General features: G+C 58.3%; 1 protein-coding gene across 1 annotated transcript in view; it reads left to right on the top strand.

Moving 5' to 3' along the window:
- Window positions 1-13,576, top strand: part of LOC309885677 (astrotactin-2-like) — a gene marked incomplete at both ends in the record, with an annotated part of 105,806 nt that overhangs the window by 85,046 nt on the left and 7,184 nt on the right. Inside the window, 2 exons of the mRNA XM_082775900.1 lie at window positions 3,967-4,133; window positions 6,143-6,331. Coding sequence (XP_082632026.1) covers window positions 3,967-4,133; window positions 6,143-6,331 — 356 coding nt within the window. The remainder of the gene's footprint in view (window positions 1-3,966; window positions 4,134-6,142; window positions 6,332-13,576) is intronic.

Here is a 13,576-nt window from a genome sequence, read left to right as displayed (position 1 = left end):
TGCTGGGGCAGCGCCGGCTCCTGTCGGCAAGGGGCTCGGTGCCGGTAATGAGGCTCCCGTTTTGTTTGCAGTGACCCCGCCGCCCGTCTTGCTGCTAATGAGCTTTGCGAACAAGAGAGAAAAGGAAGGGCCTTTGCTCGCTAACACAAACAGTGCAGGCAGATGTTTTCCAAAGAAACAATCTCGTTCGGGTTGTGGTGGGTCCTTGCTTTCTGCCCCTCGGAGTGGGGCTTCCTCCCGCTGTGCCTGCCCTGGCTTGGCTGGGAATGGTGGCAGTGGGCAGGGGCTTGGTGCAGGGTCCTGGCAGGAGGTGGCCACGCGGTGATGTCCCATTGGGGTGATGGCGTGGGGCATGGGGATCCCGTTTGGTTTTACACGGCCTGAGGACACCCGAGCACATGCAGGCAGGGCTCCTGCACCCTCTGCATCTCCATGTCACCTCGGTGACTTCATTTAAAAGGGTAAAAAGCACACTGCTCCGAAAACCAGGTAAAAATAGCACTTCTTATTCTGCATCTCTGCTCCCTGGGTGCTCTCAGAGTCTGTCTGGCTGACTGCAGTGACAATAATCAGGACCTCGGGGCTCTGCCCAGCACGGACAAGGAGGAAGAGCTGAAGTTGACCCGTGCACAGCAAAATGTGCGCCCAGCTGCCTTGGGCTCTGCCTTCACAAACCTTTTGAGAGCAGCAGGGCTGCGGCTTTGTGGCTGCGGGTCTGCACAATCTGTGTTATCAATGATAACGCACGGGAAGACAAGAAGCTCGGTTTTCTTTCCAATCCCAGGAGCAGTTTTCAGGGTGAGCCATCACCACAGAGAAACCACTTCGTCCTTGTGGTTGGACTTGATGGGCTTGAAGGTCTTTCCCAACCTAAACCATTGCTGTGTGGTCCGAGTGGTTCTGCAGGACAGCAGAATTAGATTGGGATGGTGACATCTTCTCCGTGGCTTTCCATGGCAGTGGTGAGCTGGGCTCTCTCCCCACCTCCTCTTTGCTCTCCACATCTCTCAAGCACCAGACCCACTTCCCCGGCTGTGAGGTTCATCCCCTTGCTGGTCTGATCCCGCAGTGAAGGACGGGCTGGGTGTCTTGGTGCCAGCACCACGAGCCCTGCCGACCCAACACAGAAATCCTTGGAGCAGCAGCCGATGGTGGTGGGATCCCTCTGCTCTCTTGAGGAAAAGGACAGCTCCTGTTTCGGTGCGGGTGCCGGGGCCACCTCGTGCCAGCTTCCCCGACAGAGCGAGGCGGGACGTGTCACCCACCATTGCCCAGACAGAGTTATTGGCTGAGGAACTCATTGATTTTCTAATCATTTTCAGACGCAGCCCCCCATCCTGTGTCACTGCCAAGGCGGATCACAAATTGAACTGCAGCTGAATTGATGTGGGATTGATTAAAGCTCTCAGTAATTATTGGTTCTCTGCTGCCCAAGCCAGACAAATCAATGTCAGCAATAACAGATATGGTCCTGTACCGAAGCCCAGAAAACACAGAGCGAGTGCTGGTTTTCTGAGTCCACCCGGGAGCCCAGTGCAACCCTACAGCTGTGCTGGGGAAGTTGCTTTTTTTTCCATTCTCAGTTTTTTTCTGGGTAATTCCTGACTCTCGGCCCGTGGGCAAGAACATAGGGGCACCCAAATGGGATTTGCCTTTCCCTCTGCCCTGACCTTTCCGTGGGACATCCACATTGCAAATCCTCTGCTCCGACACGGAAACCTGCAGTGAGGTTTTACCGTGCCAACTCATCTCTCCGTCCACTTGTGCACCCCTGCTATCTGCTGGCACCACCGATCCTGCAGGGGAAGCACAGCCCAAAACCTGAAGCCCCCGGGGCTGCCTCTTGCCTCCCCTGCCTTTTGCCCATTTGTTTTGCTCGCTGTCCTTGTCATCTTCTCCCCAAAGCTGGGGAGCTCCGTGCTGCAGCCCAGCAGCTGGCTGGAGGGCCAGAACAGGGCTGGATGCGGAGGTGCTTTTCCTTTGCACGCTTCGTGCTGAGCTATTTGCATGCCATAATTAATGCGTATTAGGATGCATGATTACAAACAGAAATGAAGCGTGCTTCCTGGTGATTAAAAACCAAATGGGAGGGATATCCTGAGGGGTCGCCTCCAGCAGAGCAGTGTAAAGCAGGGAGAGCCCTCGGTGACCCACTGACACCATCCTGGGGAAGGAGCCATCATCATCCTCTGCAGCCCGGGGGAGATGCTGAGCGCAGAAGGGCTGCGGCTGGTCCCCTGACTGTGCTCCCGTAGCTCCTGTTGACTCCAACTCCCGTCAGCTCCCTCCAGCATCCTGCAGGGTGTCCCAGGAGGTTCAGCAGGGACTTGGGCAGAGCCCTGCTGGGACATGCCAACCCTGGGAGCAGAGATGTGGCCGCAGAGCCACACGTCCTCGGGGAGATGCGTCTCTGCCCATCTGCGCAGCCCTTAGCGTCCCACGGGGCCCGCGGGCTGGGAGGAGGCTGCAGGAGATGAGCGTGAGGTACAGGGATTCACAAACACTCTTATCCCCGTCCTGTTTCCCAGGCAGCTCAGCAGTGAAAAGCACAGCTTGTTCCAAGCCCCCCCCCCTTTATATTTATTCTGGTTACGCAGCCAGGCAGCTTCCTGCCCCCGTGCCTCCTGCCGTGCCGTGCCGGGGCCGTGCTGCTGCTTCCAGGGCTGCCTCTCGGGGCCTGTCCTCCTGCCTCGCAGGGACAGCAGCACCGTGGGGCCAGGCCCTTCACTGCCACATCCCCTGGCTACAAAGCCTCGCCGTGTCCCCTCGCCCCTGCTTCCCACCGTACCGCTGCCTGCGAGGACGCTGCCGGTGCCCTGGCGAGCCTCAGGGCTGAGGTCTCAGGGCTGTGGGACATCAGGGAAGGATGAGGTGTGCTGAGAGGTGGAGGGAAGCTTCTCCAGGCTGGGCCAGGCCTCCCCGGGCACTTCTCCAGTGTCCCCTGTGAGCATTTTGCTGCTCGGCAGCCAGGAGCCAGGCTCAGCAGCTGTCTGCTGCCAGCACCCTGCCTGTGGCAGCAGACGCAGGGTCCGGGGGCTCCTGAACTTTCATTACTATGTACAGCGTTCTGCTTGCACGGAAAATTGATTTTCTTTTTTAAGCACGAAGTATAGTGGTTTTATAACCTTTCTGCTGCTTGGCAGAGGCCATTTATAACCTGCCTTCATCGCTACCTGAACAAGCTCCGGTCTAACTCATCTTCAAGAAATTCCATAATGCATTTTTAATTGCGAGCTGTTCCTCAGCAAGATTTATTTATTTTTTCAAGGACTGGCCTTTTTGTTGTTGTTTGTGCGCGCGCATGTTTGGCGAAAAGGGATAAATAACGGGAGGGGAACAGAAGAGGGCTTTAATCTGGGCGACAATTTATTGATGGCGTTTGCTGCCTGCTGGCTTTTATCTTTTGGGACAAGGAGAGCCAGCTGGGGAACTAAAATTAAAACCCAGGAGCAGATCCTTGCTTCTGTGAATCAGCACGCTTCTAGGGAAGACGTTCCAAGTACTCGGGCTGTGCTCCTGGCCTCCCCAGTCCTTCTCCCACCACGGCCCAGTCCTCACCACAGCTGCCTTATCCCAAGGGAGGCAGCAAGGTAAATTTGGAGATGATGCCCAGGCAGGTGGGTATCAGCCACCGGCATTCCCAAGCATTGATGTGTTTTTTTGGGTTGCACAGGGCTCCTCGATGTCCCAGAGGAGCAGACAGTGAATGCAGGGGGTTTCTCCAGCACGCTGCAGATCAGATCACCAGGCTTACCCCAGGCTGGCTCAAGGCTTCATCCTGAGCCAGACAAGGGCAGGTCCAACCATGTAGCTCTGCTGCCACAGGGGCTCCATCCCTCTCCAGATGTGCTTCTTCCCTCTCCTCGCCCCCTCTGGCCCTTGGGTGGGTAGTGGGCAACCACCCAGCTGTGGCCCCAGGTCCCGTGGGGTCCCAGGGTGACCTCTCCGTGTGCCCTCCCGTTGCAGTGCCCCGAGGATCTCCGCCCCATGAAGGACGGCACCGGCTGCTACGACTACTCCAAGGGCATCGACTGCTCGGACGGCTTCAACGGCGGCTGCGAGCAGCTCTGCCTGCAGCAGACCCTCCCTCTGCCCCACGACCCCTCGTCCAGCACCATCTTCATGTTCTGCGGGTGAGTCCCCTGCCACGCTCCCGTTTCTCCCCTTCCCAGCTAAGTAACCCCGTTCCCTTCCCCATCGTCACCAACCCTCCTGCTGTGCCTCCCGTCCCCACTCGCAGCCGAGCTGGGTGCCCGGCAGAGAGGCTCTTCGTGGAGCCGGCTTGCAGCAGCCACTTGGTTTGCCTACAGAAAAAAGCAAACAGGAGTGCAAGAAGCTGGGTGAGCAGATGCACGCTCCTCGTCTCCCCCACTGGGCCCGTGATGGTACCATTCGCTCTGTGACTCACCACCAATGTACCCCGAAATTGTACGTGGTGTGTTGGAGGGGGAAGGTGGAGGACTTGCTTTCTTGAAAAGCTACTTCCCCCCCCACCCCTTGTGACTCTCTTAAAATAGAGCTTCATCCCTGATTTTGGCCGGGATCCTATAATCCTACACGGTTTAGCATTTGCTCTCAGGAAAATCTCCCCGGCTGCGGCGTGCCCTGCGGTGATTGTTGGCTGCAGAAGCCGCCATCCACCACCTGCACCAGCCTCATGCTGCACGGTGCCAGCACTTCGCAGGAACCCCCCTCGGGGCAAGGATTAGGGGGCAGGAGGGCAGCAGGAGCCCCTCCGAGGAGGAATTGCCCCTGAGGTGGTGCAGAAGCACGGAGGGGAGCGGGTGGGTGTGCAGCTCCGAGGGGCACCCACCAGTCCCAGCACTGCAGGTGCTGCACAGACCTCCCGCAGCGCTCCCCAGGGAGGAGCTGCCCGTGTCAGAAAGCTGCTCGCTTTCTTTTCTCCTGTATTTTTGCTTCCTCTCTATTATTGTTTAGCAGCACAGAGAGGCTGAGTCACCGAGCGAGAGCACGCTGCCTCCACCGTGCCTGGGAGGGGGCTGGAAATCCATACGGGCCCAGCAATCTCCGCGGAGAGGGTCGGGAAGCCTGGGGACATTGTGTGGTCTCCATCTGAGCCCACACCAGGCACCAGCAGCAGGGCTGGGATTTCAGCTGTCTGACTGCGAGGACAGGGAGTTTTTCCCTCACTTTTTGTATAATCCCTTCTCAAGGCAGAGCTGCACGGCGGGGACAGGCAGAAGCACAGCAGCCAGGCGGGAGTTCCACTTGCGGTGGACAAATGCAGTGGGGGAGTGGGAGAGGGGCACAAACCCGGGCAGCTGTGGGATGGAGGTTATCAGAGCACTGCCAACGCAGAGGGGAAGGGGCAGGCAGGGGACGTGGAAGTTCCTCCTTGCCTGGGAGCTGCAGTGCCAAGGGAAAGGCAGAAGAAGGGGAGGAGAAGGAGGAGAGCAGCACAAGCGCACGCAGACGCTGCCACTGATCGCTTTGGTGTCTGTAGCTGAATCACATCCCTGCTGCCTGCCTCAGTTTCCCTCGCTGTACGTGGAAGATAAGTGTCTGCCTTGCCCACAAAGTGCTTGAAAGCAGGACCGAGGAACAAAGGAGCAGCCGTGCTGGAGCTGCGTCCTTGCAGGAGGGCACTGATGTGACAGAAACGGGGAAGCAGCTCCAGATTTCGCTTTGCCTGAGGAACATCAGAGCCTGCACCACAGCAGCATCAGGGGGCTGGGGCTGCCTGTAAGGATGGAGCAGATGATGTGTGGTGGGCTCAGCTCTGCTCTGAGGCATGGGGGCGATTCCCAGGCACAGGGCTCAGGCATTACGGGGTTGCCCTTCTGCTTCTGGGAAAGCCACTGCGGCTGTCAATGGTTCCCAGGGCTGTCTGTGGGGCTGGAGCACTGCTCTGGCTGTCCAGGAGTAGCCAGGATTAATGCCCAGCCCAGCACTCGCCTGCTGCAGCTCTCCCCAGCACAGGACTGCTGGAGGTGGCTGATTTTGGTGTCCTCGGAAAGCCTGCGCCCCTGCAGGGCACAGCTCCAAGCAGCACCATGGTGTCCCTGGCTGGGCTCAGCGCCTGCCCCCTGCTCGTCCCACAGGGTTAGGGTTAAGGTTAAGGTTAGGGTTAGGGTTAGGGTTAAGTTTAAGGTCCCTCTGACGTGGCTCTTGGTGCCCACAGGTGCGTGGAGGAGTACAAGCTGGCCCCCGACGGCAAGTCATGCCTCATGCTGTCCGACATCTGCGAGGGCCCCAAGTGCCTGAAGTCGGACGCCAAATTCAACGACACGCTCTTTGGGGAGATGCTGCACGGCTACAACAACAGGAGCCAGCACGTCAACCAGGGCCAGGTGTTCCAGATGACCTTCAGGTATGGCCCGGCTCCACGCCTGGTTTCGGGCACATTGGGGTGGGCAGACGGGGCCAAGCTGACGGGACCAAGTGCAGAGACAGCAGCGCTGACACGTTCCCTGCCAGACACACGGGGAGGAGAGCAGGGGGACACCAAGCCCCTGGGGTTTTCCCACTCGTTCATCCTTCCCGCAGGCAGCAGTGCAGGGCTCTCCTGTGGGGTTGCTGTCTGTCTCCTTGGCCGAGGTCTGATTGTCCTTGATGGGCTTTTCCCTGCCTCGTTGTCCCGTCTCTTCCCGAACGCTGCTATCTTCCATCTCCCCCTCTTGCCATGAGCTCCGCCGTTTGCTCAACTGTAGCATGGAAAAGCATTTCCCTTTGCATGTTCTCAGCCTGTGCGAGCAAATTGTATTCCGTGCCCGAGTCATAGCACCGGGAGAAGCCGTGGCTGTGGATAATAAGAAATGGCACCAGCAGAGTGAGGCAGGTACATCTGACACAAGCCCAGGCAGCAGCACAGCGCGGGGCGCTCGCAGGCTGCGTCCTGGGTGCGTCGGGAGAGCAAAGAGGGGGGGAAACAGCTCTGAGCTGCCCACAGCTTTGCCCCTCGGTGCTCACAGAGCAGAACTTGCTTAATCACTGAATGCAGGGCTGGAAAATTAGCTGATTTGTCTATTTTTCTTCAGAATGCAGCCACGTTTTGTTCGGGTGCAAACCAAAGCAGGCCTATGAACTTCATAGCTCCTGTGCTGAGGGGTGCCAGGAGAGGCCCCAGCGAGGACCCTTACCCCATATCCCACCCAGGCCCAACTCTTCCTTGCACAGCACCTGCAATGCACAGAGGTTTTTTTTTTCCCTTTTCAGGCACCGAGAGCTCACTGCTGTGCTTTTAGCTGCGTTGCGGGTGCCCATCACCTCTGGCCATGCTCCTTTTCTGGGCTCTTCCTCCCCAGCAGAGTGTGAAAGTCTTCCTAGCTATGAATTCGCGCTGAACTCTGTCCTTTTGCTCTGGGGATGGCAGATGAATTACGGGCTCCACCAGCACAAAGGCACGCAGAAAGCAGCAGCCAGCAGAGTGCTCGGAGCCAACAGATCCACAGCCTTTGCTGGAAGTGAGAATTGACAGCATGCAAAGGCAATTTTTTCCAGTAGGCTCCTCTCTGCCTTCTCTCCCTCCCATGCTGCAAGCATCTGTGGTCCTTCCGAGCGGAGCCAGGGCTGCGGAGCTGACATTTTCCATCAGCTGGGAGGCTGAGCAGGTCCGAGGGCTCCCTGCACTCCCCCCGTGTAGCACGATGGTGCTGGGGGCTCTGCCAGCGAGGGGCCGTGCGGTGGGAGCCGGGTCCTCAGCGTGGCGAACGGGGCTTTCATTGCCTGCCATCAGCTGGGGGGCTGCTGCAGGCCCTACCAGACCTGGGGGCAGGAGAAAACAGCTCTGCACCACGAGCACCCTGCAGATTGACCCCAAAGAGCAGGCTGGAGGGGGCTGAACCCAGCAGTGCCGGGTGGCGACGAGGAGGGCTCCCTGCGTCCCCCCCACAGCCCCGTGCGCCGGAGGGCTCGGCGGCAGGAGCACCATTACATCATCTGCTAACAAGGGAAGAGAAGGAGGTTAATGGAGAAGAAATTATTAACTAAAAGATGTAATTTGCCTCTGATTTTCATAGATATTCAAGAACCTCTCTGAGCATTAAGACACCAGCTGTTAGAGAAGCCCTTAATTTGGTGCATTTGAAACATAGCAGGAAGCTGCCTAATACCAGGGATTAAAAGCCTGTTTCTGCAAAGTAGGAGCAAGAACCTGCTATCAGAACAAGGGGCTGAGTATTTTAGAGGGATTTATAACCACTGGGATCCTTTAGCTATGCAGATGTGACAGTCCCTTGAATGGTGTCTGCTTCCCATGTTGCCGCATCTTCAGTGTCTTTAATAAATAGGATATTCGCCATCCGCCAGGCATGCCAGCATGGGGCTGGGAGGAAGCCTTTGTGCTGCTAACAGCGGTGTCTCTTACACGCTGTCGTGGGCAACGCCTAGCAGTTACAGCACTGTTCCCATCCCATCGGGGCTGGGTGCTCCCTTTGGCACCCAGCAGCCTGCGGTGCCGATGGCCCCTGCTGGCCGCGGCACGGGGACGGGGCTGGTGGAGCAGCGGTGGCTTTATTTTGCCCAGCTCGCTCTGAAGGATGGGGTTGGCACCTTCAAGACACAGCAGGCAGGGTGTTTGGTGAGACAGCTGGGTGTTTGTGAAGCGGGGCAGCCGCTCAGATGTGTCTGTCCCTGCTGGCGTGTGCTGGACGTGCCCCGTACCGACACCCCGTGCCGTGACACCGTGCTGGGACCCGCAGCCTGTCCCTGCCCCGTCCCTTTGTGCTGGTGTCAGGCAGCTCTGCCTACAGCTCTCTGGGTGCTGAGGTGGCTCGTTAGCTGTTAATTAGCCCTGTGGTGGTAGCGTTGCTCACCCGACCTGCTGGAGAAGCCAGTGTCAAGGTTTCTTCGTGGAGGAGCTCTCCACACCGCTGCTGCTGTCGCGGTGTCACCGCCAGCACCTCCCTCCCCTGCTCGGGGCTTTATTTCAGGTTGGGGGTGATGTTTTGGTGCGATGATGTTTTGGTGTGGTGATGGAGCAGGAGCTGTGCCCCATTACCACCCCTTGCTCCTTCCCCTGCAGCTCTCCTGTTCAGCTCCACGCTCATTCGGAGCTGCCTGCTTTTTCTGGGTGCCTCTTTCTTTCTTTCTTTCTTTTTTTTTCTTCATTTTTTTTCTTCTATTTGGCAAAGTTCCCTGAAATATTAATAACTAAATGGGATCGGAGCTGATCTATTCCAGTCACACCTCTGGGTTTAGCCGGGAGGCTCAGCACTGGATCCAGCTTGCTAAGGACTAGATTAGAGCTGTTTTCCCCCACTGCCTCGCGGTGGGGCAGAGCCCAGGCTCCACGGTGCCCAAATCACCGGGGGATTATTTTCCAAATGGGTTGTTTGTTAGTTCCTTATCTGTTTTGTGCTGTCTCTTTGCCACGAGGGAATAGAGATTTTTTGTTTAAGTGCTGTTGGCGGTTTCAGCCTGTTGCTTTTACGCCGTTAATATGTAGGAAACCCAAATTACTACCCGTGGAGCCAGCTTTACTCGCTAGCTTATTACCGCACGGCGCATGAGATGCCGGAGCCCACACGACTTGTGCAGTGCAGCCCTCCTGGGGGCTCTCGCTCCAGCTCTCCCTGCAAAACAGGGGAGCCCAAGCCCCCCCCCCAAGCAGGGATACACTGAAGCCAGGGATTTTTGGGGTGCTGGGGAAAAAAGTGGCTGAAACGGCTGCAGGGAGGAGCAGGGTGTGTGCCTGGTGGCTGAGTGGGGAGAGGCTTTGTGTCCGTGCTCCGTTGCTTCTTGGTGCTCAGTGCAAGACAAAAAAAAAGCTGAGCTCCAAGTGTTTTCACGTCTCCATAGCCAGGGAGGATGGCTCTGGATGATGCAGGGCTGCTGTGCCGTGCTGAGCACCCTCCTGCAGCTCCATCCCTCTGCCAAGCAGCCCTCGTAGCCTCCCAGAGCCCTGCCTGGAGCTGCTGCTTCCCCGCTTTGGGGATGAGAAGGCACGGACCTGTGTCCTAGCCCTGAACATCCCGAGCTGGAAGGGACACGAGGCTCTCGGGGGGGAGCTGAGCCGGGTGCCAGGGGGTTAAGGGGTGCCCACACCCCAGCGCTGCAGGCAGGCAGCCAGCGGTGGCGCCGAGCGCTGCTGAGGCTGTCAGGCAGCACGCCGGGTCGCTGAACCGAACTGGGGAATTGTCATAATATTGATGGGGAGTTTGGCAAGTTAATTTTAAATCTGTCACTCCTTCCCCTCGCCGCTTCTCAGCCCTTAATAAACCAGCACCGCGACGGCGGGGCGTGCTGACAGCTCGGCGCAGGGCTTTGGGTCCCCACCTCGCGCCCCACTGCACACCCAATGCCCCCCGTGCCCCATCCATGGGTGCTGGGTGGGTGCTGGGTGGGCACAGGGGCACAGCCAGGCAGGGGCATTGCTGGTGCCAGCCCCGGCCAGGCCGTCCCGCTGCCCCTGCAGCATCACTAATGGTAAGTCTCTAACTAGTTAAATTAACACTATTGATTTTTTTCCCCTCCGAGTGCAGAAGTTATAATTGTGCTGTTTATTATTCCTGTGCCAGCGAGCTGTGCGCCAGCCGGTACCCAAACGCCTTGTTTACCTATTACCCTTCAGGCCGGGATAACGGATAGATCTCTTTTCCAGTGGCTGCCTTCCATTTCATTCCTCTTTTTATTATTTGTTGCTGCAATTCTATTACCTGTTCACAACTCTGAAGCCTCAGCCATGCTGGTTGGAAGCGATGATGGCTTTTCAAGCCAGGCTAATGCCTCGGGCCCCGGTCCTAAGGAGCAGAACCACGCTGTGCCAGCCGGAGCGGGTAAGGGGGCTTTAGGGTTTTAGCAGCTTTGTGGGGCTGTGGGGGGACGCAGGGCTCTGCTCTCTCCCCACCGCCCGCTCCCAGCTGCCTGCAGAGCTGTGGTGCCTGGCGCAGGAGCATCCCTGCTTGTCACACACGGTGGCATTGCCACCCCTGTCGGGTTGTCACCTTTTTTCTTCCCTCCCATGTTTTCCTGCTCTCAGCCTCTCGGGGACATCCTGGCTGCTTTCTCATGTCCGTCCAGCCCTTTCCACAGCCTGTAATGGCTGCACGTAGGCACACGCCACATATTTTGAGTACACCCGCGCCGGCCAGGCTAAGCATGGAGATTTTGTCAAGTCGAGGATATAAATGACTAATGCAATTAGCACAGCACCCCGTCAGTTAGCTTACTATTGCATCCTGCGTGCAGCAGCCCTGCTCCATTTCAAAGTTAGCATCCCACAGAGCAGGAGAACAGATTGTGCTGCTTTGAGCTTCTATTTCCAGCAGCCTGCAGCCGCGTGCCTTTGCACCGTATTGTTAGCATTTCTCCATTCTCGTAGCAAAACAAAAGCAGAACGATGTCCTAAAGACAACACAGGGGGCCGGGCAGAAAAGATGGTTTAAAAAATACCGATGGAGATGTTGGCAGTAGATGTATTTTAAGTACGGGAGATTTTCAGGCTCGTTCTGTACCCAGTGCAGAGAGGAGCGGAGGAACAGGCCAGCTCATCGCGGTGAGCGTGGGCACGGCCATCACAGCCTCCTCCTGCTCCTGCCGTCGTGTCCCCGCTCCGGACGTGCCCCTGAGCTGCTCCGTTTCATCCCAGCCTGTTCCAGCAGCAGGTCAGCCCAGCACAGGACCCAGTTTGCCTCGTGGGAGCCCCTGCTTGGGCCGACAGTGGAGCCGCTGCTTCTACCCCGCGCCCCTGCTCCGCGCTCCCCCCGGCCCTGGCGGCGCGTTCGTGCCTGCGCAGCTGTTTGTATTCTCTGCAGCTGATGAAAATATTCATTATCTTGTTAGCTGCCGTGGCGCAGGAAGTTCGGATTTGCATTTCCACAGCTAATCACGCAGCACAAACAGAGCCTGGCACCCAGCAGCAGTAATTGGGCAGAGCCGCGCGGCGCCCACGCGGGGAGCTCCCCCCTCTGCCGTGCCCCTGGGAGCAGCGCCGGGGCCTCCGACAGTGCCGGGAGCAGCAGGAGGAGGAAGGCAGCAGGTGTAGGGCTGGGGTTTCGTGTGCTGGTGGGGTGGGCAATGGTAAGGGTGAGCATGGGCACCACGACCCAGACTGGGAGGAGAGCGCAGGTGGGAGGGTTGAGGCTGCCAGCACGTGGGGCTGGGGACTTCTCGTGGGGATCCGGGGATGCTGGACCCTTGGAGGGGCTGGTCTGGCACCTTTGGGGACAGCCCCGTCCCCCCATGCAGCTGCTGGGCTGATGTGATGGGGTTTAGTGAGGTGTTCAGAGCCCACGCTGTGCAATAAGCTGGTGGCCACCGCCTGCTCGCGAGCCCTGAGGGACAAAAAGATCCAGGAGTGGAGAGAAGGGGAACAAGCCCACACAGCAGGGAAACAAATACAGGGCACTGCTGCCCTCCTGGGCCTGGCAGCTCTGTCCCCTCCCTGTCACCGCTGCCTCCCCGGTGCTGGTGCCACCAGCCCTGGATTTGCCTTCCCGAGCTGCTGGAGCACGCGGGAGGCCCCAGGCACGGGGCCGTGGGGAGCAGTCCTTGGGATGGACTCGCTTACCCCTTCGGCTTCCCCATCCTTGGCTTTTACGGTGCTAATTATAGCCGGTGTTATTGCACAGTTAATCTGTGTTATTAAGAGATGTGGTGGAAATTGGTTTTATAATAATAACAGCTCGGATTTATCAAGTACCGTGCGTCCCGTGGGGTTCCTGCCAGCTTTATAGCCCTAGAGCAGGCCTGCGGAGGGGAATTGCTTCTCCCTTCCCCCTGCTCCAGCACAGGGTGCAGGGGCCCTGCACCCACCTGGGACAGGTGAAAGCAAAGGTTGTGTCCTGCTGGAAAGAGGAAAGGGACTGGAGAGGGAGGGTTTGAGGCAGTGAGCTGCACCCATCCAGCTTTGAGGGGTGACAGCCGGGGTTTCCAGCACGCTGCGAGTGCCACCAGCAGCGTGAGCTGTGGTTTTGTGCTCTGCAAAACTCGTCTCAGGGCAGGCTCCTGCTTGCACCATGGACAGTGCTCAGAAATACCTTGGGGACCGGGCTGGTGCCAGCTCATCACTGCTCTTCCTCGCTGGTGCCAGCGCTTGTCACTGAAGCTTTGCCCTCCAAGGACTCCATCAGCCTGATGCTGCCTTCGCAGCTGGGATCAGGCACCAGCACGGGGGTACCTGAGCGCTGCACGGCCCCGCCAGCTGCCGAGCCTCAGGTCTTGGACACAGGCTTTGGTGCAGCAGAAAATCTCATCTTGTCTCTTCCCCAGCCTAAGGAATCTCCCCACAGACGGAGGATTTGGCATTCCTCGTGTTTCTCTTGCCTGTGTAAACCCAAAGGCAGGTGGGCAGCAGGGACCCAGCACCGCCCGCCCTCCTCCCCGGCCTCTGGTGATGCTCATGGGTGCGCACGGAGCCTCCCCCGGGCTGCTGGGCTCGGTAACAATTTCCCTGCGATGGAGGCTCCGGGCATTTGTGCCAGCTCATTTCCCCCAGCGCAGGCTGAAGGAGCCGCGTGGCTGAGGGAATGCGAGGCGCATGCAGAGCAGCAGCAAGCGGAGGCTCCGTGCCGCTGCCCCGGCTCTCGGGCACCGCTCGCCAGCTGCAGCTGTGCCAGAGGGCAGCAGGCGAACATCTGGAAGGTGTGATGGCTCTGTCACTTGTCATTAGGTGGCC

This window comes from Aythya marila, assembly GCF_965140915.1.
Source record: "Aythya marila genome assembly, chromosome: 19".
NCBI lineage: Eukaryota > Metazoa > Chordata > Aves > Anseriformes > Anatidae > Aythya > Aythya marila.
The sequence above is the reverse complement of the archived record's forward strand: the minus strand, read 5'-3'. Positions and strand labels throughout refer to the sequence as shown.